Here is a 26,788-nt window from a genome sequence, read left to right as displayed (position 1 = left end):
GTGCAGAAAATATTTAATAGTTCAAGTGCAACAGCTCAAATGGTGAAGGGAGCATCGGCAGCATATCCGTGGTGGTAGGTAAAAAAACTGAAAACAGATTGAACAAGACACATCAAGCTTCATGAAATGGGAACGTTTCATAAAATACTGTGATTAACGATATTATTTTAGTGTCATTAAGCATCAGCAGTAAGTTTATAAGTGAAAACCTTTGTCATGTTAAACAAAGACATTTTACTTTAGCACATTTTACTCAATTGGATATATAAATACCACATTATGTGAAGTGAGTCAGAGCTCTGGAAGGTCAGAGTAGTGGGGCTGTGACTCAAAGGTTGCTGGTATGAATTATTGACTGACTGGGAAAATCTAATGAAGAATAACATGCATCTTCACTCAACTTTACATGGATAAAAATAGAAAAATAAATCCCACTGCACATCCTGACTAACATGTCTTCCCCACTCTTGCTTTCTCGTCTGTTTTCTTATTCTACTTAAACTCTGCATATTTTCTGGTCTTTTTCTCATTTGCATCTTTTGTATTTTACGTCTTATAAATAACACTGTTACAGTTTGTGCTACAGTTAATATTAAGATAGATGCTGATGTGCCTCAAAGTAGAATAATGTTTTAATAAACTGGATTTGAGGCACACACCATTTGCCAGTTTTAGATTTACTGCAGAAAGCCAGAGCAGTTTGGGCTTAGGGCTGTAACCAACAAGGATTTTGATTTTGATTAATATATCAAATATTAATTCAGTTAACCAATTATTTATATAGTCAGCCAAACATCAGACAACACTTCTTCAAATGCCTTGTGTCTGACTAAAAGTGTAAAACTCTAAGATATTTAAATTAGGTTGCTGTACAGTGTATGACAAAGAGACATACTGTAAATCATAATGCCTAAAAGGCTGAAACCTAAGTACTTTACTATGTACATTTACTTAAATATAAGTACTTAAGTACAATGTTGAGGTATTTCCTCCACAGCAACAACTACTACTACATTTCAGAGGCAAATATTATCCTTTTACTCCACTACAAATGCTCATAATGCTTAATGCTCATATTGATCAACATACTAAAACTACTTATCTATTCATAGACACATAATGTTTATTTGTTCATCTTCTGTAGCCACTGGTTCCTTTCAGGAATGCTTTGAACACATTTAACATCCTCCAGCTACTCCTCAAGGATCTTAGGAGGTTGCCATGTCAGCTGAAAAATAAAATCACCTAGCTTTCTTTCATCTTACACAGGGATTTCTTCCAAGGTGACTAGGTTTATGTGGCATTCTGCCTAGAGACATAACGTACGCCGACTTTTCCCAAGGCTATAGCAAACCACTGGAGAAACCACATTACTAGATCATGTATCCACAATTTTATTCTTCTACAAACAACCTCTGGCTCAAGAACACACAGGTGAGGGCTGAGGTGTAGGTTAGACCAGTAAATTGTGACCCTAATTAGCTCCTTTTCTACTATTGCTCTGCAGCATGGCATCTACATTACAGATGCAACAGCACCTGTTAGTCTCCTGGCTCCTCTGACACTCACAACCATGACTCCAAGGCATCCTAACTCCTCCACCTGACACAGCTGCTCCCCCCTCTCATCTGGACACAGCAAGCCACTTTGTGTCATAAAAGAACCACAACCTCAGATTTGGAGGTGCTAACCCTTTTCCCAGTCGCTTCACACCGAGCAGTAAAAAGCTCAACTGCACGTCGCAGGTCACCGGCTGATGAAGTCAGAAGGACAGCACCATCTGTGATTTGCAGGGGAGATATAATAATGTCCCAGAGCTGGGGTTTTTCCAGCTGCTATTCACTGCCCTTCCAATAAAAGCAACCCCAGCTCCTAAAAATTACATTAATAAACTGCTAAACTGTTTTCCGAGCATCGTTATCACTGTGTGTATTACTGGATGCTCACCACTTTTATTAGGGGCAGCAGAGGCGCCAAGGATAACAGGCGTACAAAGTGCACTGTGTTTGGCATTCACAGTTCTTTCTGTGGTTTGGTTATAGAAACAAAAGTCCTTTGGTTACGGCTAGAAGAAGATTGTGGGTTTGGTTAAATTAAAATAAACACATTGCATTCCCAGCCCATTTGGACTTTTTCCTGTATTAAACCAGACCACAATCTCTCTCTAACCTCAACCAACAAGCTTCTCTCCCCCCACTCTCTGAGAGTGGGAGCCAGTCTCTCAATAATATCCACTAATTGACACAATTACTGAATATACAATTCCACCAACACAATAAGGAAGGCTTTAATAAACACAAATGAATAGGCAGTGTCTCTAACTGTTGCGCTCATTCCCCTCTCCCACATCTGTGTGTGTCACGTAATTATTAGTGATGTCCAATTACACGCAACAAAAGTAGATTTCCTGACTGCTATGGAAAGAGGATAGAGGATATAAAAGTGATGAAGCAAATGCAGTTTTCCTTCCATCTAATTATTATATCAGGTGATTTTACTAATTTGTGATTTTACTCTTAGCCTTAACATAGCTAATCAGTGATGAGCTGCAGCAGACTTACTATAAAATCCCAGATTGCCAAATTAAGAAAGAGTTTTCCTTCCCGTCTTTGATCCTGGGGGGAATAATCTTCTGAACACGTACAGTGATACTTCCCTGCATTTTGAGATGCACTGCAAGCTTGATATTGTACACAATCAATAGTTTGCCATTTCAAGTCTCTGCAGCATAAGATACAGACAAAATAAAATGTCATAGGGGACAGAAGAACACATATTGAGAAAAAGCTCTGTTAGATTGAATGGAAATGCTGCACATACAGAGCTCTGTGTATCACATAATTGGACATCACTGCTGCATGTAGCGTTAAGTTTACAAATCTATCTGCTTCTGTTTTTCTGTCTCCTCTTGTAACTCCACTTGCCTCTCTATTATTTCAATCACTCATATCTCTCTCTCTCTCTCTCTCTCTCTCTCTCTCTCTGAGGACCAGCTGGTGTGTTTTCCCCCCAGAGAGAGAGAAACTTCTTAACATGGAGGAAGAGGAGTGGAACTGACACCAACACAGTATACCTCTGACATGAGCTTCACTCAACTTTCCTTTTCCTCCACCTTTCCCACAGCTTTTCTCCTCTCCCACCTTCCTATCCTCTTTCTTTCTCTACCAGAACACACAAAGCACATAGATGGTGAAGACCTCAGGGCATGTGCTGATGCTCCTAACACATATGACTGCCTGTTTGTACAGTAGACAAAAACAACATTATGGTTTCTGTGTAACTACATATGTCATCAAATAGATTTGGTAATGATCAAATTCTTCTTGTGGCGTCACAAGAACTTAAAGATCCCAATGTAATGATTATGAAACTTTGAGGCTTATGTAAAGGTGAGTTACTCAGGTAAGGCTCAGGATAGATTATCTGAGTAAATGTGCATTGAGAAATGAACTGATAAAGAAAAAAAAAATCAATAAAAGAACTAAATCACAGAAGAAATAATGCACAGACCCAATTAAAGCACATAGAAATAGGTGATTACTACGAATTGTCATGGAAATCTATTTATTTTAACTGTAAGTACAGTTTAGAAGAATAAATAAAATCATTAAGCCTCAGCATTTTGCACTTGTGCAATGATTGATGTAAGACAGTGAAGCTGCAATAGCTACTGGTCCCTTAAGTCCTGCAACTTTGTCAAACACTTGCCTAACTATGATTGATTGGATTGTACGCCTGTAGCAGTGATTGGCTTATTAAATTGAAAGGTTGTGAGGTAGTCGTCTACCTATAGGGAGCGTTTGCTCTGGAGAGTGCATCAATTTGTTCAGCTTCCAATTACGGTGAGTGTATCAGCAGTAGCTCTGCAGAACTATCAAGACTTACAGAACTTTCATCCTGCCACCTACCTTTGTTTCAGGTAGTTACACAACAGTCAGGTAGTCAGTAGTCAGAACCCCCTGTGGTCGGCAGCCCACTGTATGGGCTATACAAGCACAGGTTTATTACATCCTCCTTGTTTTACTATCCTCCCTTCTTCCTGATTATATCTTCTCAATTTTTGGGGGGGATTAATAAAGTTAATCTTATGCAAATACTAATGCTTGTTTAGCTGTCTGTCCTGCTTCTTGCTAAGGAAATAACGATATGCCTCATGGCCAGGCTTGAGCCAGCAAAATGATTCAATCCAATACTGACACAAATTGGAAAGCCAACACTTAAACAGTGATAAATTATTAAAGCAGCAATACTGCACAGCGTTGCAGCTTTAATGGTCACCTGTGGCGTTTTCTTGTAAACAAACAAAACACTTTTACATTTGATGTTTCTCATCAAAATGCATCTCCAAACATACAACAATAAACACAAATGGAAACGCACTCATAAAATACAGGATAACTCTGCATTTCGCTCTGGCTGGGGCAACATTAGGGCTCAGTAATCAGCATTTTATTTATTTATTTATTTATTTATTTATTTATTTATCTATCTGGCACAAACTGTATACTAGTACAAATTGAAGTGCTGAAGTATTTGTTCCATGTAAGAAATACCAAATACAGAACTTTAAGTATTCTGATACAAAAAAGACCTTTTTAGATATTTGGGTGTAATTGTTTGTCTTCATTTGAATTCCAAAGGAAACCCTACATCACTGTCTAACAACTTAATTAGGAAATTGATTTTCCGAACACTGACGCTTTGGGTAATGCTGTTTTTCATGTGCAATAATGAGCAAGTTAATAAAAAAACAAACATTTCTTGAATTGAGTAACAGATAATATTTTCTAGCAATAACGGCGAAATTAAGGTCTACATGATTAGTAACATTTCGAATATAAATCAGACCGTGCAGACAAACTATGCAGTGAACAGCTTTGTTTTCAGGGAAGAGCTACTTTAATTAAACATTAGATTTTCATTATTAATGTAGATGTTGTTTTCTGTACCTATAGTGTTCATTAGTATGTATCTCTATAATATGAATATTGCATAGAGACATATAAAAGCCCTTTAATCAAAAATCTAATTACAGAAAACTACCTCAGTGCTGCTGTGCATCCTGTTTTCCATCCCGTGCACCAGAGTTACAAGAGCTAAAAGGTCTAAAGAAAAAAAAAAAAAAAGAGTGGTACTCAAAAATAAAATACTAAGAATCTTTATGTCAGATTTGCATTAGTGTGATGTAAAAGGCTAGTATTTTATAGTCAGTGTGATTGGTTTGTAATTAGAAGAGAAACAACAGCAGGTCAACTAAATTCTTAAATTTAGGCTGCATTAATCTATGTAAAGCCACAGCTTATGTGTATCCTCTGAGATTTCCAAATTAAAAGGCCCCAGGTGACTTGAACTAAAGGCTCTAGATGGACAAACTGAAATCTAAGGGAGGGAAACTCATTTAGAGACTCAATAACAAACAAAACTATGTTAGTCGTACAATGCCAGATGGCAGCACAGGAGAAAGGCAAAGAAAAGCCAGAAGGGAAATGTGGTCTATCTTTCTGGATGCATTTGTAGGCACGACAGCAACGTACCATTCTTGATATGTGCACAACAGTATGATCCATATGTGCAATGGTTTACGGTAATCTGGTGTGGAGAAGATAAGAGGCAGCACCATCAGAGCTGGAGAGGGGCTGTAGCTGCTGTGCACTGGCTAACCTCTGCTCCTAAGGTTTAACATACAGAAGGTGCATTTCCTCAAGGGGATCAATAAAGTGTAAATTAAAGTCTTCTGACCAAAAACGTGTTTTTCTTATTTCACTTGGATGCTTGACCTTTACTGTGCAGAATGATATATGTGCAGCATTTAAAACTAGAAGGCTGCTTTTACATTCATCAGCTGAAGAAAGGACGTTTGTGCTCATCTTAAAACCTGGCCGCTGCTTTAATTTTTGTGGAAAAACCTTATGTGACAAACTGATTTAGTGGCTTTGTAAAGAAGTTAATCTGTTAATGTGCATAGACATAAGAATAAGCTAAAAGCTAAAAGCTTCTAACCAAAAGTTCTAACTAATTTAGCTTCTTACTCGTAATTAACTGTTGCAACAGTTCATCCAACAATGTATGTTGACACCTGAGAATCTAGACCCCATGTGTTTTTACTTGCCTTGGAGGTGAGGTGGGGCAGTACAGTGGAAGAATGCTTAGCACTTCTGCTGGCCAGCTGCAGCTTTTCTGTTTAGCTTGCACTGGTTTCCTCCCACAATCCATGCAGGTTAAATCTGAATGTGAGCAGAAATGCTTGTCTGTCCAGGATGCATGCTGCCTTGCACCGAACAACAGCTGGAATCAGCCCCATCCCCCTCTGTGACCCTTAAGCGGTATAGATAATAGATAGATGGATGGAAGTGCTGTTATAAACACACACTGCTGTCATGACCTTGACTGTCTCCCCATGCCTTTCAGTAATCCATTAAATACGTGACAATTTTTCTTTTTTCCACACCTCTTCCACCGAGGAGTGAAGGTGCAGGCACAGAGCCAGGACCGGCTTCAATTACTCAGCTGAAAGATTTCCTTAAGATCCTATGATAAACATGTTGTTATTATAAGTATTCATCTGTTTTTTAACACACACACATATAAATATATATATATATATATATGTATAAAAAAGGCACTGGGTTTTAACTTTAACTCAAATATCCAAACTGGGATTACTTAAGTTTGACTTTAATTAACTTATTATTTCCCATCTCTGCTGTTAAATTGAGTATGGAGACCTGCTGTGTTTTTTAGATTTTACTGGGGCTAGTTCAATAAAGTCCTTACATGGAATTGAACATAACAATTCATCTATGTTTTAATTCAAACATAATGTAGAGATGCAGAAACTTGTTGTCGGATTTAGTGCAAGAATTGTCGGTTCAAAATGTGTGTAAAAAAAATAGCTTTGTGATCAGTCACCATATCCTCATAAATAAAGTTTTTAAATTGTACTGATGATTAGGTTTAGCATGTCTGCAGCAAAAGGAAATGTAAATCTTAATAGTATGACTCAGTGATGCAGCAAAGTAATGCAGAAGGAAAAATTATTTTGAATTGAACCCTGAGGGACCCAATGAGAGATCCTTGACAAGGCACATGAAAAATTGCCTAAATGGCTCTGTTCTTCTGTTATGACATGAGCTAAGCTAGGACAGTGCTGTTTACAACAGCCCCACACTCGAGACAGTGAGTTATGATGGCATGATTTACCGTACTGAAGGCAGCACTGAAGAGGAGCAAAAGAACAGCACAGTCAGGAACCAGCAGACAGAGAAAGGGTGTTTCAGAACAGCCAATTCCTGAAACCAAACAGATTTCCATACCTGCTGGTCCCATTGAAAAACACATGTAGTACTATGTACAAAAAAACGCGCTATGGTAATGGGTCTGACACTGCTGAAAATTGGTCAGGTTTACAACAGGCAGACCTATTACATGTATGAAATAGGATGGAACAGCCCCAGTGGCCATAGAGCTATTTACAGTGGAGATGACAATATGGAGAAACCCCCTAAGGAGGCTTGTGGGGATGATGTCAAGAGGCAGGTTGTAGATTTCATGTAGGAAAGAGTCTATTAAGAAAGAAAGAGCTCAAAGCAGTTCAGGACAGCAGATTTTACCAGTGAAATAAAAATGTTGAAGACAGCTACAGGGCACATACTGGTGCCAATGTACTGAGAGAGGGCACAACACATTTATTAGTGTGGAACAACACCCATGAGACCGGCCACTCCAGAAAACAACAGCACTGGTCATTTGCTTCGGCAGCTTAAAACAGCCCATGTTTATGTTCACCAAGCTGAAGCAGCAGTGGTGCAATACAACCAGGTACATTTACTCAAGTGCTGTACTTAACTGTACTTAAGCTTTTTTTTTTTCCTCCCTCATTTTCTCCAACTTTGAAAGAATACACCACTGCATTTTAGAGGAAAATACATGTGTTATGTTTTATTTATATATATTAATATTTTGATACAAGCAGCTGCATCTGAAGTGAGTGAGTAGGTTAATGTGTCAGAGGTTTGGTTCTATCTGTGACTCCTTATGTCTACATGTTAAAGTCATTTTGAACCCATAATACATCATCAAACATGTTCTGTCTTTTTTGGGAATATCTTATATGATTATATTATAATAGTGTTACTATAAGAGTTACTATTGATAACATTTGGTTATGTGATTTGAGGTGAAAAACCGCCTGCTGTATAATCATCTTCCTCAACCATACGCAAATGGAGCTTTAACAGAAAAATGACACATACATGTAAATGCATCAGTTACTATAAACCCTGTATAACTAAATGTACTGTATGACTAAGTAACTGAGGCCGGTATTGTGTCACGGTTCAGGAAGCCGGAACCATGGCACCCCACCACCACCACCAACCTGCCACCCACCTCTTGCATGTTAATAGCGACTTCCTGACATTTGCAAACTATATACAATAACCCAGGAATCTGATGTTTCCTTTACTTTACTTGCTTTGTCTGTGGGATTCACCTTAGGACAGTAACACTGTGTGGTGTGAGCCATCTGTCTTGCACGACTTGCAACTTAACTTTACTGTACTTTACTGACTCACCGCTCTCATCAACCTCATTTCCAGCTGCAGCTGACAGTTCCTTTCATCATAAAATCTATAACAGACACACAAAACAGCCAACAGTAGGCAGATTTGCTATCTAACTTTTATGAGTGACATATAGATACGTTCTGCTACCCCTGAGTGGACAAACAGCTCAGTTAATGCAGCTTTAAGAATATTTATTTTGCCACTAACTACGCAGTTAAGAGAGTCTTGTTTGACCCCTAGAGTTTTAATTGCTCTTGAATACAAGGTTAAAACACGCATAATTGCCATGACCTTGACTGTCTCCTGATGATTTTCAGTAATCCCATTAGTGAAACTTTGTGTTTTTCACACCTTTCTCTCTGGAGAGTACAGGTGCAAGCACAGAGCCCAGACTTGGTCCTCTGATCATGTTTTCTGGGTTTAAAAGAGGCAGCTGACTGAGAAATAGTAGGCCAAGTGCTGGTGCACAGAGAGAACTGCTCCTCTGTGCTAGATTTACATATGATGAAAGACAAGAGATCAGATAGTTCAGGACTGGAGATTATATTGCTGTGGCAATAATGAGCATGTAATATACTTCCAGCTTGTCTATTGTCTGGAGATCATGCCTGTTTTATTAACATGGCGTCAAGTGCGCTTCTAAATATTCAACTTGACTTTTCCTTGAGATTCTGTGTATGTGTGCCAGCAGGTTTTGCAAGTGAAAGCTGGGAATAGCCACTGAAAAAATATCATACCTGAAAATATCCCCAAATAGATTTAAATTCACAACAGTGCAGTCAAATGGGACGTTTGTTTTCCAGCTACACAAACCTGTTTATCCTGTACCGAAAAGGCCTTTAAATTCATGTCTGTGACTCATAATAATTTTGACACAAGTGATACTAAGAGATGGATTATCTTCTGGTCTGAGAGGAAAATACACACATGCATGCACCCAAACCCTCTCCCTCACAACACAAACGCGCACACACTTAGCACACAGTACATGGACAAGCTTTCCCCTTGAAGCTTCTTTGAAAAGGTTTAAAGAATCTTAAAATAGCAGTGTGGTCTGTGAGCACATGGATTAAAAAAGAGAGCTACTATAGAGCTTCTGTAGTGTGACATCACACAGACAAACACATGCGCGAGCACAGGCGCACACACACCACAACCCTGCCATTGCCATCTCATTGTGCTCCCTAACTGGGGCGTGAGAGAAGGAGGAGAGCAAGGGGGAATGACAAGAGAAAAGGAAAGCGGATAAGGTTGGAAAGAGGTGATGGGAAGAAAAGGAGCGAATAAAAAGACGTGAACGATGACTGAAAAATAAAAGAATATAAGAGAGCGATGCAGTGGGAATAGCTGGAAAGTGAAGAGTGTGAGGGGGAGTGTGTGAGATGACAGTGGTGAAAGCAGGAGGGGAAAAAATAAAGAAAGATTTAATAATAAAAAAAAAAGCCTGTTTGTGTGCAGCCACTGCTGAGGAGTGGTGTGTTTGAGGTTGAGTAGAGATGACTGCTAACAGATCTGAGTGATTCGTCACACACTTTTCATAAACACATACACAGGCGCAAAGACAGCAGGTCTAGCTAAGGTAATTCTCTCATTGTGTGTGTGAAACAGAGGGACCTGTTGGCTCATAGCGTCAACTCGCTGTTCCATCGCGCAGCACAGACAGACAACAGGACCCACCAACACAGCCCGTGATGTATGCTAAGCAGCTGCAGCAGCTCAGCTGAGGAGAGATTGACATCTTCAGCAGCCGTTTCCAACAAGCAAACAACAATAACTGAGACTTGCTGCCAACACAGACAGATAAACAGAACGCAGAGACACATAAACAGACAGTTACACAAGTGCTGTTACACTGTCAATAATGTTTTCCAATGAAATGCAAGTCAAAAATGCATAAAAGGCAATGTGTTTGTACAAAACATGCTCAAATCAGAATAAAATAATTAAATTGACTGTATGAACTTGAGTTTAGGTCAGTGAAGTTTTATCAGATTTGATGTCTGACACATCAAAACAACTCAGATCAATTTGCAAGTTAATAAGGGGATCTAATTATGAATCAGATTCCCTCCTCCAGCTTATATTGACTTTGGACATCTCTTACCACACCAGGCACTTTTCCTTTTGCAATCAAGGCTGTAGCGACTGTCAGGAGAGATATAATTCAAGTAAGTCAACAAGTCACAAGCAAAGTGTCACCGCACTGCAAAAATATTACTCAGTCTTAAACTTCTCTGCTCTGTTCTTTGAGTTGGATCCGTTTCGGATTTAAAGCCCTGACAAAGGCAGGTTCACATAAAACAGCTGTATTGGATTTTATGGTGATAGTACAGTCAATATAAAAACACAACCTATTTACCTCCGCTACCAACGTCTTGCTGATTTTGAACCTTATTTCTATATAGAAGTTAATAGAGTACCACATTCATTTTCTTCCTGTTATCGCTGAAGCCAGATGGGGCAGGGTGGTTCAAATCCAGTGACATATACTGACTTCAGCTGATGGTCAAAGAACTGCGAGGGGATGTTTTTTTTAGATAACATTTATTTCCTTCTCTACAAGTCTGATGAACTAAGGGCACTTGAGTTGACATCGGTATTTCAGACAGCCAAAATGACTTCTCACTATAGGCACACAGATGACGCTGTGGATTATTTCACATTGCAAGGGCGGTTTTCAGGGGCACGAGCAAAAAGTAAATAAAAGCCTTAACTCTAACTCAGCTGAGCCAGAGAAGGTCATGCCCTATGAAAGGGCCAGGGCAGGGCCGGAAAAGTTTTGATTGCCAGTTGAAAAGGGCAATTTGCACCCAAGAGGAAAAAGGGCAACCTGCCCCCATGAACGCCACTGGTTGTCAGTGTCAAAGCTGACTTGTTTGAGCCACAGTCACCACTGTGGGGATAAAGCACAGGCTTAGACTGTTGTGACTGGGCAGCAGCACCGCTAGCCACGACCAAGACTGAGCTGTCAGATATCAGCTGTGACTGACAGTATTTTTGCTTCAGTTAGCCAGTGTCAACAGAAACCAACTCACTGTGATGCTGAGAGTTTTACCATAGGCTGTTTTTGTTGGATTATGAATCCAATGCCAGTGCACTGGGAGAGAAGTTACGTGTGACGATGAGCGACTTAAAACTTTTTTCAAAGATAACAAAAATAAACCAGTCCTGGTTACAAAATATGAAGTTCTATGAGTTTGGGGAAGATGTTATTGCACACACACTAATAATGGGAACGTCTTTCTATTTCTTCATCTGTTCTGTTTGCTAACTGCCAGTGAGAAAGCTTATTAGTGTCCAACTTTATGAGTTCACATTTGTATTTGTACATTGATTCCTGTATTGTATTAATATGCAAAACCTTCCTCTGTGTCAACTATTTCCTGTAATTTCAGAAACTGATGATCCACCATTCACACACATTTCACATCACGACTGGTAAACTATGCACAATGAGCGGAGAGCTAGGCCTCGAATGTTTTTCCTCCATCTTTGTTAATTGTTTGAGGCACGGTTAATACGAAAGTCTTCCTGGAGATCGGAAAATATGCAGTTATCACACTTTTTAGGCCAACAATTATGAATTATGAATGTATATGATTTTCATTATTGTTGGACAGCACATCTGACAAACAGGTTCTATCCATAACTGTCAGTAATGTACTTTGTGATTTGATGTCCAATAGAGGTAACTGCTAGAAATGATTACCACACAGTGAGGATGATCCTTCAGTGCTTTAAAAGCAGCCATTGTTCAGCTGCTTCATATGTTTGCAAATATCCATTACCTTTCAATTGAGTTTGTATGCAAGAATATTGTCAACGCTGTGGCTAAATAAATAAATAGGTACACCCATAGTAAAAATCAGTCAGCATATACAACCACATGTAGGCATTGAAGGGCTTTGTTTTTTTTTTGTTGTTTTTTTACAGATACACTCTCCAGCTGCTCCCCTGAGCTTACACATGCCCTTTCTCCCCATCAGTTCCATGTTCTCTAAACATGGCTTCCTTCTCACAACACACAAGTCAACTTGCCCTTGATTATCTCTGACTGTTCCACACTGACATGCATTATATGGGATGAGGAGGAGTCCGGGGAAGATATAAAACTGGGCGGACATGACATGAATCTCTAAATTTACACTAAGAAAAAAGAAAAAACATGAGTTTGCCTTTGCCACAGTAAAAGGCACAAAAGTGGAAACAACGTTCATGTATTGTGTTGACCATTCAGATCTCCACATCATTGGACACATTTGTTCCCTTAAAGCAATAAAATGCTGCATCTCATCCTGCTCTCTTACTCCCCACATTCAGCAGCATTCAGATAATTTTTTTTATTTTGTCTCTGTCTCTATCTATACATCCACTTCTTGTTCTTTCCTTTTTTATATATATAAAAAAAAAAACGTTTCAGTAATAGTTATAGTGGTACAACAATGAAAAGCACTTCAGTGAGCAGCAAAGACGACCACTAAATTAAAAGATGTATGCAAAGTGCACTTTACAGGCGCTGTGGATTCAGAGCCATGGCACCACAACACAAGCCAATGCGATAACCTTATTATTTTTCACACGGATTTTTGTTACTATACTGCTGCCCTTCAATTTCCTTATGCTTTAATTAGTATTTTTCTTGGCATTTAGTACCACACAGGAGATTCAGTCCACTCAAATGTAACTAAATCATATAATCAGATACTCAACATACTGGATGTGATATCTTTTCCGAGCAGCACTGAGTCAAAGTCGAGGCACAAAGGTGTATTTAACTTCACTATGTTTAAATATTTAAGATGGATATTCCTCAAATTTAGGCAGGTTTATCAATCACCAAGAAACAACTGACCATCCTGTCAGCTGGATTATTAAGTCCTTGGCATTGACCATAGCAAGGCAAATATCCAATGAGCTGTAGTAAACAACAGGTTAAATGTTAAAAACTTAATTAGCAGATGATTTAAGAAACAGGAAGACAGTACATGTCAGTGCAACTATGGGGTTTCAATGTCTTGTCCATGAACACATGTAGCCAGGACGAACCGGGAATCAAACCAGTGACCCAGGGCTTTGTAGACAACTGCTCCACCAGCTGAGCACACAAAAGTGTGCTGCAAAGTAAAGTGACTGTCTCCTCTCGCCCCCTCTTCAAGTTAAGGGGATGATGAGGAGTGACTGTCTCTGAATTGCTCTGGTGTGTAACAGCTGGAGTAAACAACATAACAGGAACAAACTTATGAACATTTATAACCTATAATAAATAAGACAATTCATTACAACACCTTGGCTGACATTATCTACATAATCATTTTATTTTATGGCATTTTTTATTACATTACATGTATTTGTTTTTAGAAAGGATGATGATGAGTTAGGTTAGAGCTACCTTGGCAGATGCTTGCTTCTAGTTCACATGGAGGTTTTATTAGGTTATATCAGTGTCTATTCAATAAGTCCATGTGATATTAATGTAAACAATAAGTTCTTTTAAAGGTAACTACAAAATAAACTTTAATGTTTCCTGTTTGGATGATCTGACCAGAAGAGTCATATACTGAAACCTCAGCTGTGCATTTTAAGATATTGTGGAAATAATGTAGTTGGGAGGGGGAGATGCTAGTGCACAGACAAGGACTTGATCTGTCACTAGCTTCAAAAGTCATCAGTGTGCAGTTAGGTGCCCAGCAAAGCATGCAGGAACCAGGAACTAAACCTCTGGTACAAACACAACCTTAGCAAGAACCTTAGCAGTCAGCAGAACAGAACTAAATGCATTAGTGTGGTTTAGTCTCCATAGTAACCATATTAACCATCTCTCCCTCTCTTCTGCTGTTTCTCTCTCTCTCACACAGACACTCGCTTCACAGGGGTGAAGGCTTGCAAGATTTCCCAAATCCTTGTAATATGCAGTAGCTGGCTCCTCTTCTCACAACCACCACACTCTCCAGAATGAAAAAGAAGGATGGGGTGGCAGCGGAGAAGGAGATCGTGGGGGAGAAAGAGATAGATGGAATTGGGAGCGCACAGGGAGACAAAGTTAAACCTAGAGAAGAAGGAGGAAGGTAAGAGGTGGAAGTAGGAAAAGGACTTAGTGAGTGAATGACACAGCAGTGTATCTTCTACAAGTGACAGCAGGTGAGAGGAGCAGGTGTTAAATATTAAAGCAACTCAACAGAGAACCTCAGCAAATGTCCCCTACTGATATGGGACATCCCAGGATGGGACACACACAGTCACATGCACACAAATAGACATACACACACCCAAAAATGCAGACACCAACGGCACCACAGCGGCAGAGCACAGCAGAAAGAACACACATGTTTAATTCAGAACTTTCCATTTCAGCATGCTCGTGTTCTTATGCTACACACTGTGACCCCGCGACCTGTATCCCCCATACACAAGGAAGTCAAAAAAAAAGAGAAGAAGAAAAGAACAGATGAACAAGGTTGGCAGAGCATGTGTGAGCACATATGGGCGTGTGGTAAAGCCAACAACATTTCTTATTTCCCAGAGCAGTTCCTCTATAATGGAAGTACAATATTCCAAACTAATCCAGTTGCTCTCCTGAGCTTACACATGCCCTTTCTCCCCATCAGTTCCATGTTCTCTAAACAAGCTTCCTTCTGACAACACACAAGTCAACTTGCTCTTGATTATCTCCGACTGCACACACTGACATGCATTATATGGGATGATGAGGAGTCCGGGGGAGACATGACATGAATCCCTAAATTCACATTAAGGAAAAACACGAGTTCGGGAAACAAAAATGGATGATAATTTTCATTTATCAGGCCTGAACCGACTGAGGTGGAGGTGGTGCATTTTGAACACCGGCAGAAATACAATAATACAGTAATAGCTGTTTACACAGTATGGGGGTCTGGGGTGTACTTTAGGTGAAGTGCAGTTTCATCAGCAGCCGGGAGATTTTTCATTTGAGCCCAGGAGTTAAAATGATGATGAGTGGCGATGCTGGTGGCTGAGACAACTGCTAGTAAAGCTCTGTCTTACATATTGTCTATTAACTTCAACTATACACACTGTCCTGTAATAAATCCCATTTATGACTGAGGTTTGGCTAAATAATAGAAACTGCTGTGTACAATTTTGTGAACGCAGGACAGTTTACAAAAAGTAAGGCCTCCAAAGTGACCACAAAGTTAATGCAGTGACAAACGACAATGATATTTCAAAATCTCAACAAATGCAACCAAAAGGCAAAGTGCAGCCCTGATAATTAGAAATAAAACAACTAAACAGCAAAGCCCTGTGTTTAAAATGAACGCATTTTTACAGCAGCAAATAAATTCCAGTATCTTGGGAAAAACACACAAATTGTAACAGAGCTCAGACGTCACCCTGTGAGTAAACTCATGAGAATCTTGACAAATAAAAACCGTCTCTTTCAAACCTGAGTAGAAGTAAGTTACTGTTCTCCACAATCGTGTTTATCAGCCAGCACTTTTCAGGGAAGCCTGCGATGCCTGCTCCTGTTTATGTGATACAGTGTGACGGTTATGCAGCCAGCTACTGATAAAAATGACAACTAGAGAAAGGCTTTTCTTGAAATGTGACATAATCATGACAGTTAAGTTTGCATTTTGGCAGCTTAATGCTGCTTTAACACCAAGTTTTTCCGCTGCCCACCTCCACGTATATCCATTATTTTAGAGCACTCGCCTGCACGCTCAAGCTTTTTTTCCTTTATTTTCTTGGCATCATCTTCTTCCTTCTGTTTCTTCTCTCAATCTAAAACCGGCGTATAGAATAACACTGAACTTAGCAAGGATGCACAACCACAGGATGAGCTGCTCATTTATCACTCCTCTACTATACACCTGATTGCAGCATTAACAGAATCAACTTGTGTGTGTGTGGATAGAGAGAGAGCACACATGGCTGTACCCGCTCAGGCTGCAAAAAACACAGTATTGTTTGTTAGCCCACAGTCATCAGGCTGAATTGTTACCAGCCCGCTGGGGTTTCTTCGATCCTCCAGATTACCACAACACCACTGGCAGCAGGTATGAAAGCATCAGTCGCACAGCTAAGAAGTGTTACACACAGCCAGGTATTTTCCCCGGAACAAAATGGGTTTGTTGGAGTTGATCTTTTTTATTTTAACGAGTCACCCTGATTACACGTATATTGTGTAATAGTGTAGCCGAGAACGGTGTTGAAGCAAGGTCACCGTGATGAGCGCTCCACTATGGTGTGAGTCAAGGGCAAAACGTGTCTACCTCACTGAGAGTCCTCATCACCTCCATTATAGTGATGTCACCAGGCGCATTAGGAGCATGCTTCAGCGCAGCATCACAACAGGTGTGGAAATTATCCATTGGTTAATCATTAATCAATCAACTGGAAACCAATTGGCAACAATTTTGACAACAAATAAGTCATTTATTAAACATAATAAACCTTTACTGGTGTCTCAAATGAGACAATCATTTGTAATGATTGTTTCATCTGCTTTGTAACATCAATTTAATAACTTTGGGTTTAAAAATCGTGAAGATGTCCCCTTTGGCAGTTTCTTTTACCATCTTGTTAATGAGGTTCTGAGTAATAGCACAGTCAGATCCAATCAGTCAGAGATACATTAATAAATTACTCTTTAAACAAACACACACACAAAACGGTTTCATCAGAAATGGGAGTGAAATTAAATGTGTTGGCTCTAGTTAGTTGGCACTTTGTTGGTTAGACGTTCAGCCCAGAGGGTTTCCTGTGAGGGTCTTACTGACCACTATATCACGATTAATGTGATGAATGGATCATTATATTCTTTGCAAAGGAAAGTTTATTCTATGACCAATGTACAGTTTTTGACATTTTATTGACTAAACAATTAATTGATTCATCCAGATGTAGTGAAAACAATTCTTAGTTGCATTCTAATCAAAACTGCAGAATAAATTAGGAAATTATTCACATCTAGAGCTTGAATGCTGATGAACAAAATCAATATTCTCCTGCATTTTCCCCACATATCTGAACTATTTCCTTGAGGCGGGTGCAGATAAATGTGAACCAGTATGGCCACACACATGTAAACTTCAGAAGACAGAAAAAAGAGGAAAGAAAGAAAAGAACAACATTGCTGTTTCAATTATGTGCTGACTCACTGAGCTTCCATAGCTGCTGGCCAGTAGGCTGCTTTTGCCTTTAATTTAAACCAAGCAGAAAGAGTTTTTTATTTACAGGACAGGCCTGCAGGAATGTTTGCAGGGGGCTGGTTAGTTACAGGCCACATACTCACACTCACACCTGGGAGCTGCCAGGAATGGTGCACTCTTGTACTTTTGGCCACTGCGCAGTTCAATTAGAGCAGTCGGGGGTTAAGTACCTTGTATAATGGCACATCAACAGCAAGTGAAGGTAGGAAAACTGCAATTTATTTATTTCCCCTGTTTTTATTACACACCCAGTAGGGGGTGACCTTCACATTGCAACCTCACTCTCCTAACCTTCAGCCAACTCCCACTGTCCGACCTTCCCCCTGTGTCTGTGTCTTTTGTCTTTTCTTACACACATACACACACTGCATCTCCCATCAACACTAACTTCAAAAGGCTGCTGTGTGGCAGTTATCGGTTCCTGTGTTTTGGCTGCTGTGCCCTGAGAGGTTTAAAAGCTCAAGAACCGGTTGTGTTTTTATCAAAGCCTTTCCAGCCTGTCTGTAAGAAAGAGTCAGTGCCAAAATGAAAGAGCTGTACATCCCAAACTTTACACCAAGCATCACACCAAAATAAAAGAAAAATACAATCTTCAGTTTTCTTGTTAAAAACTAGAATCTTTTCCCCTTGTATCCCACTGAATGCTACAGATGCATCTACTGCACTATAACAATATATACAGCCGTGGTTTTCCACCAAGCAGACAAAACTTAATTACATATTTAAACAATGCTTGATTATTTGGTAAAATACAGAGAGTGCTGCATGTTCTGTGCAATGACTGTACTGTTAAATGTGCACTAAGCAATCTTTTGAAAGGCTAATTAGCATAAAATTGATATAATTGCTTAGGGTTTACCAGCCATCAACCCAAAGCCTGATTTAAATTCTGCCTACCAACTTACAGTGATGGTGGTGTTTCGACTCTAAACTTAAACTAAAACAGACAGAGCTGCCCTGATAGCAAGCTTCCCAGTCATTTTCCAATCTAAAAGCACACTGAGCACAACATCCTCAGACAGTTTATATAAGATGTAAGTGAACCATGCTCATCTTTAACTCAAACAACCTCAAAACATCCACTAGACATCCACTGGAAAAGTTATTTAACTTGAAGCCAGGATAACAGTTTTGTCTGTAGTTTGTTATTATTCAACATTACAACCAGATGAAGTGGACGAATTGTGCTTAGTTTAGGGCTTACATTGTATTCTGTTGCTCCACAGATGATTGTGTGTTAAAAAGTAAGTTAAAAAGCACAAATATTATGTTATAGTACATCTCCCTGCAGCTGCTTCTCTGGCCTTGAGACTAAAAAGGCTCCTGTGTCTTTAAACATGCCTGTATCCACTGTACCCGCTGTCGTTTTATGGTTTTGTGTTTGGGGAAAATAAGCAAAGTCTTTTTCCTTCACAGCCATAAAACACTCTCTGATTAACACATCGGTTCTGCATGGACATTCAAACTAGCACTAGCCGAGTTGTGACAGCTAACCTTAGAGGGTGGGCGGGAGAGTGTGTAGGAGCCCAGAATGGACAGCGATGCAGCATTTTGAAAAAGAAAAAAACTCTTGAGAACAAAGCAAATTGGTCAGACTGGAACCTGAGCATTTCACTACCAGCCAGCATGCAAACACATGTTCACCTCAAGCCTGGAGCTTCTTTCTATAAACATGGGCACCCAACTTCCCCAAAAGCATTGTGCTTATCAAATAAATTAAGGGATCGCTTCATCATCAAGTCAGTTAAATAAGCTTCATTTAAGGAAGCTCAACTTTTTATGAATCAGCTTCACCTTCAAATCAAATAGACAGCAGGTGCAATGGATGGACACAAAGCGAGACAACCCCAAACAAGGAAATGGCTTCAGAAACAATCACGTGTAAAAACATATGCACTCTGTTTTCTTCCTGACTGAGTCTTCTCAAATTTTGTGTCGTTCTTTATCACTACTGGTAGCATGTAGCCCAGTCAGGTTGCACAGGTAGTCCATTAGCAACCAAACACCAGCACTGGCACATCTGCCATTGGCACCTTATTCTTTTTACAAATGAGAGCAGGTTCACAGTAAAAACATGTGGCAGGTGTGAAAGACTGGAGATGCTGCGGTGCCTGTACCAACTGTACTCAGCATGACTGGTTTGGTGATGGGTAAATGAGCCCTCCATATCCTTGGAGGGCTACACAGACCTCTGTGCCATACCAAATGGTACCCTGACAGCTCTGAGGTACCAGAATGAAATCCAATGCAATGGTTAGACCTTATACTGGTGCATTGGGCACCTGAGTCCTCCAGGTGAGACAATACTTAATTCTTTAGGATCCAATGTTTGACTTAGGGGCTCCCTTTATTTTGTTGAGCAGTTTATGTAGCAACAGAGGTTTTAAATATAAATAAACTGTCATTTTTATGCTGTAGCCTGATGTATTATGTTGAATGTTGAGCTGAATTTTTATCTGTGAATAAAATAATTGTGTAAAGAGATTGCTATCATGCCAGCACATCTGAAGGTTGAAAGGCATCAATGTGTAGCATTTAGTGCATGCTGAGATCGGGGATTAGAAAAACTCCTTAATCGCACTTCCAAATACACACATATAAAAACAGGCAGGTGTATGTTTTATATACGTGCTTGAAACCGTAGGCACTAATGTCATGGTCACTCACCTTGTCAGCCATAATCATAGAGGACCCTCCGTGGACTCCCAGGATTGGAAGTTGAGTCTGCACGGAGAGGAAGTCAAGGATCTGGGCAATGGCTTCCTGATCGGTGCCATCGGCAAACACAATGCCGTGGAGACGAGTGCGTGACAGAAGCTCACACACCTTGGGGGCATAGTGTAAACAAACTCAGGTCTCAAACAAGGGTCTATGTGTGATATATGTGTAGTATTGGTGAATGTTCACAGAGTTTCTCACCTGTGTAATCACAGACTTAGGGTCTGTCTGGTTGATCCTCAATGTTACCACAGAGACATCAAGGGGATCGTCAGGACGCCGAGGCAACCGGAGCTCCTGATCAGATACAAAACGTGTCTGGCCCATGATCACACCCACACTGAGCCCCGGAGGCTTCTGGGACGCCACAGGCACCATCATTTGGGAGAGTAGGAGCAACATCCAGCCCACTACACCCATCATACCCTAAAATAGAGAAACATGAACATCTACATTAACCCAAAGAAGTCTGAAACCTAAATAAGTTCATACATTGAGGCTGTAAAAATATTTCTTTACCATGACAGTTTGTGCCTGCTGGTGTTCATATGTTCAAGATACTGATGTGTCAATTTATGAACCACATAAATCTTTTCAGAACATCAGTGCTAGATTAAAAAAAAGCCTTAAAGGTGGTAACTGTCTCTTCTCAGGACGTTCTAATCCAACTATGTGTGTTTTCACAGAAGGCACAGGGACGGTTGATATAACAAACAGCCTCAGCACATGCATAATGGATTGGTGGAGAGCAGTGTGTTAAGCTGTAAAAAAACAGTAACAAGATGCACCGTAATTAGTTCCAAGTGAGAAAGCGGTTGCAAAAAGTGAAACTTGATATGATTTTTGTTTCTCTAAAATGTTATTTTCTATTTTTTTTAATATACAAAAACATACAGTATTAAATTATACACACCCTCACACATTTTCCTTGTTTCATAGAAGAGAAGCAATAGCTTCTTTGTATGAAAGAAAGAAACTCAGTCACACCTAGTGAAATTAGTTCAAAATCGACTTTAGTCGTGAACTGAAAATATTTTGATCCAGCAGGATATAAGAGTCTTGAGTATTCTGAGCATGTATTCAAGAATGCAATAAGTGCTGTAAAATGTCTCCCCGGGTTCCTCAAAGACTAGCTTGTATTTATCTTTGAGAAAAACAGTGGGACTTAGATATGTGACTTGAATATAATCATCAGTGTTAATAAGTTTCAAGTCCAAAACCAAAGAGTACATGATAGGCACAAAATGGGTTTAATGTCCTCTTTCTGTCCTCCACTATTCAAAAATCACTTAATTCAGTTCCCAAGTGGGCAAGTGGGCATTTGGAGACCAGGGTTAAACTTAACTTTATTTTTGCTAAACCACTAATCGGGCCTCATGAGATGCTCTAAATCTCTCTTCCACTGTCTGCTTACTTGAACATAATCTATATCTGTGGGCGATGTTCACAGTAAAGTGCCAGCTATTAATGGACAAAATAACGCTGAAATAAATGTAATCTGATTTTACCCCGTTCATGGGTGTCTGAGGGGAAACACTCAAAATCACTAAAGGCACACAAGTGTCTGCATCGATCAATAATGTTCACCGAAATGAAAAATAACATCTCTTTTAACCCTAACCAATCCTAACGAAGTTCTAGTCTAATACAGAGCAGAGTCTAAGCTCATGCTCCCAGTTTCAGCTTCCTCTGTATTACCTTTTCCTGTAATGTGAGCAGATCTAAGAGAAGCAGATGAGTAGAGGAAATGCAGTGTGAAAAGCCTTAGGCTGAATGAGAACTAATGAAACCATGATGCGAATGCTACGTTGCATCTCAGCCAATTTCTTACACCACCACAGTCCAGCAGAGCTGAAAAATACCCCAGGAGGAAACATCACATCCACAAAATTAACCTAGTGTCTCTATATCTCTTCATCCTCAACTCTCCTCATTTTGTAACTTTGCATCCGTGTCTGCTTATCATCTGTATCTGTTCATTTTCTTTTAATGCACTTCATTTTTTAAATCTCTTTTTCTAATTCCTCCAATCTGTCTTTCCAGCTGGGTTAGTGTGTGTATCTGATCCATGTCATCTCACACCCGGTCTAATCAGGCCAGTTAGTCAAGTCAGTACTTCCCCAGCTTGTTCTCTCTGCCCTGGTGCCCACAGACTAGCCTGCAGCTCCAGCAGCACTTAGCATACGCCGCTAAATCACACACCGCTACACTCCTGTCCCAGGGAATTAGTGTCAGCTCCAACCAATGGGACAAGATTACACTAACTTTCCCTGGAGTTAGCATCAGAGCTAACATAACTAGGAGCCAGAGTGTGCTGTGCCACAGCTTCCAAAATGGTCAACATAGCTACAAAACTTTGGGTCACTGAGTGTTTCCACTGTCTAGTAGGATTTGCATTTGTGCTTAAAATCATATCCACTGACTCCTGTGATTAGCTTTCAGAAGAGGCGTCATCAGGGGCAACATGTCGCCTCTGTGCTACCTTCTAAACTAATATTATCACAATACCAAAAATGCAAGATCTTAATGTGGTAATTAATACCAAGCAGGGATAATTCTGTTAATATCCTGCCAACATCAAATGGGTGTTTATTCTTTGTGTTATAAAAGTAAAAAAGGTTTTAATAATTGCTTTAGTGCAATAAAAATGACTGAAACCACTGGAAGCTTTTGTTTATCCTCATTCAAACATGTTTTCCTTCATTTCAAAAATGTCTGTTTTAGTGGAAACTAGTCTTGTCCAGAAATGTTTTTTTATTTTAATGGCTATAGTTAAACCAAGAACTGTGAAAGTGATGTCTTTGTCAAAACTAGAAACAACACGCCCCGTGCTCAATTAGGAGCTGACATTAGGAGGCCCTCAAGCTGCTTCACTGACAGTGAATCAAAGGACATCTTGAACACTGTAACACTCCAGAGTGATTTTTCTCGGATATAAGCACATTCTTTGGTTCAACAATGTTAGCCCTAACGCCTATTAAATGAAGCTCATGTGGGTGTAATTGCTTAAATCTATCAGTCCGCAATTTCATTCTTTCATTCAGCACCAATGAAGCAGCTCTACATAGTGCCTCTAGATGACAACACAAATTAGGCTCTTGGTTATGTGGGCCATGTTTACCCAAAACATCTTAAAGTGGTACTCCGTTTGACTTCATACATTTGTAGGCTTGGTAAAAAGTGAAAAGTAAATAGTTTACTCATTTAGAGACCAGACTGACTTCTGTCCACAGATACGTTTATCAGGTTCCAGTCACTCACTGCTACATGTGGTTAGATGTTATTGAGTATGAGTCAGGTATCACTTTAAGGTACAATCCATTGTACTAAACTAAAACTAAACATGTTATACACATTTGTGGTATCAATCCATTTATTAACAACCTGCTATTTCACTGCTAATACTCTCCATAAATTACACAATTATATTTAAATTATCTCTGAATGGTCTGACCATCAGTATAAATACAAAACATATGAGTGGTCAGTAATAATGCATCTCCACTGGTGCACTTGTGGAAAGGGAATAGAAAAACTTTTCTCTTGCAGTCCATCTTATTATCACACTGTAGTGCCCTGTGTGGCTAGATTGCCAGATATTTGCATAAATCTGAAATTAGACTCCGATTTAATAAAGCAGCAGCTAATTATCAGTAACTGGGACCATCTTTTAGGTGCATTCTGCATATAAACGAGATCTCAAAAGATGCAGTTCGGTGGTAAAATGTGGATGTGATGGGATAATGAATCAAGAATGAAATCAAGCCGAGAAATCAAAATATAACGACAGCCATAAAAATCCCCATTAGATGAAATTTTAACTTTCCAAACCATTTACTAAAGCTTTGATTAAACTCTAACAGTGAGCTTTATTTGAGTATCTTTTACTATGAAGTAATCCTAATGTTAAAACGAGTGCAGTAACATATAAAATGTAAACAATCAATAAAAGTTTTAGTGTTTAAAGTTTAAATGACCACAAAGCCACAACACTCCAACAAATCTTTGTTTATTGATAGACATGGGGCAATACTTTTCTATTAATATTGCACCACTTTTCTTTCTAAGAAGTTGTCACAAAAATTCTGAATAATTCAGAGTGGTTCTCCTGCTGTTGTGTGTTACACTAATCTCTACAGATCACATGGTTATATCAACTTCCATCTCCCCAGTTAAAAATGTTTGTTTTAAACTGACCTTTGAATATCATATAGTAATAATCAATTAACCCAAATGTGAAGCCTACCACACCTTCCTGTTTTCTGTGAAATCTTCAGTGAGTCTGTTTAATGAACATCATGCACAGAAAGTGAATTTATGCCGCTTAGTGCTGCTGGTTGTGTGGATTCAGTTCAATATTGACAATATTGTAAGTTGGTATGGTATAATATGGTAAGTTTTTTCCAGGTTTGGTAGCTAGCAGTCCGTGCACAATTTTACTTTAATGCTCATACATATACACAATCTTCAAGTGGTTTGAATTGTAAACTTTTTTCTCTTTTTTGCTTCATGAAGGGTTTTAAACAGTTATTTGAAGCAATATTAGAAAGTTGGACATTGCTTTACTTTTGTGATGTATTGAATTTCTTTTGGGTAGAGAAAGCTTTAAGAAATAAATGAAACAAAGTTAAGAAAGTTTCCACACTCAGAGTGGATTCAATTTCTCAGCAGAAAGGACAGCAGACAGCAGATCTTAGCTATGTTTGCTGGGAAAGATTCACAGCGTACAGACATTAAAAGGAGAGTAGGCCACCCACCTTTATTGTTTCTTGGTTTCATTTGGCTGCAATACTACTGTTATAAGCTAGCCAAACATATCACATTAACAGGCAGTTTGTGCTAAGTTGTGTCTCGGGTAAAAGAAAGTTAAAACACGTTGCAGATGGTGGTATGACGTCTGACGTCCAAAAGGTGTGGATACTTTATGGAAAGAGATTTGCTTGGGATCTGTGTACATTCAAACATTGGGAGTTTCTTTCCAGAGTCCATTTAAATAGCACATATCAATATATTAATACATTTACCTCATTTGAAGTATTGTACTGATATTACTATATTCCCTACTAATGTCTATTAAGCATAAAGATTGTGATATAATGACCATTTGGAACAATGCCTCACAGTAGGTCTAGTTAAATGTAAATTTTTCATTTGTACAAAAGACTGATGGAGAGTGCGTCTATATAAATTAACTGTATAGAGAGTAGAATACAATTTTGAGAAATACATTTCCATTCATATTCTAACAGAGATAATTTAGAGATAGTTTAGCATTTAGCAATTTTAAAGCCGGGTTATGTCCAAGGCTATGTCTTGATCAAGCAAAGTGACTTTGTGCAGTCTCTGGTCAGAGTGCAAACAAGCAATGTTATCTAGATGTCAGTAGATGTTTGTGGGCACCACACATGTGGAGTGCCACAAGGTAGTACCCTAGGACCCTCATCTTTAGTAGTAGTCTGTAGTTAATTATTTATATAAGTAATTACTGCAAAAGTACTGCATTTCATCACTCATTACTTTTTTTATTCAGCCAAGCCCTGTCACATGTCTTTACACCCACATATCCTACTTTTTGTAATTAATGTGTATAAATTAAAAACAAAACATTGTTTATATTTTGTTTATGGTTTAACAAACGGACTTCCCTGAAATTTGATGGTATTTAATGATCCTGGTTACAGTCAAATCACATTCTGAAAAAAACTTCAACATGAAAAAAAGGAGAGAACAAACCAAAATAATGCACCAACAATGTGTAATTACTGCACATACATGGAACTGGGCAATTTAGCACTTTGCCAGATGGCGTCAGGAAAAGTTTAACCACATCCAACTTTTTGTTGGAGCTCCCTGTGTTGTCATCCCCACTGCATTGCACAGGGCTGTGTTTTTTAAACATACAGTTAAACTCTGAATGCAGCCTAGAGCTTGAAGTCATGTTGACAGGTGTCAGTTCTTACAGCTTCACTGGCTTCCAGTAGAGGACATAGCCCGTCATATTCAATTAAATACAAGAGTTTACATGAAAGTGCTCCCAGCTACTTTTACCATTATTTAAAAAGACTAAGGACTAGAAAGAATTTCCTAATAAAGTTTGATTATCATGTTTCAATTTAAAGATTGATATTTAAAGGTTGAACTATGAGATAAAGCTGTTGTCATTCATAATGTGATTTTTGTTGTGGTTGACTGATTTCTTCTGTTCTGTTAATACTGTCTTTTTTACGTTCAGATTTTATTAGTTGTTAAATTTCAAGGCATCACAACCATATACTTGATATAGACAACAGGAAAACACAAAAATAACATACTTCA

General features: G+C 39.1%; 1 protein-coding gene across 1 annotated transcript in view; it reads right to left on the bottom strand.

Annotated features, from left to right (window-relative positions):
- The window catches only part of grin2ab (glutamate receptor, ionotropic, N-methyl D-aspartate 2A, b), an 81,114-nt gene that overhangs the window by 42,674 nt on the left and 11,652 nt on the right, over nt 1-26,788 (bottom strand). Inside the window, exons 3-4 of the mRNA XM_026359128.1 lie at nt 20,675-20,899; nt 20,423-20,581 (exon numbers count right to left, since the gene is read on the bottom strand). Coding sequence (XP_026214913.1) covers nt 20,423-20,581; nt 20,675-20,899 — 384 coding nt within the window. The remainder of the gene's footprint in view (nt 1-20,422; nt 20,582-20,674; nt 20,900-26,788) is intronic.

This window comes from Anabas testudineus, chromosome 1 (genome assembly GCF_900324465.2).
Source record: "Anabas testudineus chromosome 1, fAnaTes1.2, whole genome shotgun sequence".
Classification (NCBI taxonomy): Eukaryota; Metazoa; Chordata; class Actinopteri; order Anabantiformes; family Anabantidae; genus Anabas; species Anabas testudineus.
The sequence above is the reverse complement of the archived record's forward strand: the minus strand, read 5'-3'. Positions and strand labels throughout refer to the sequence as shown.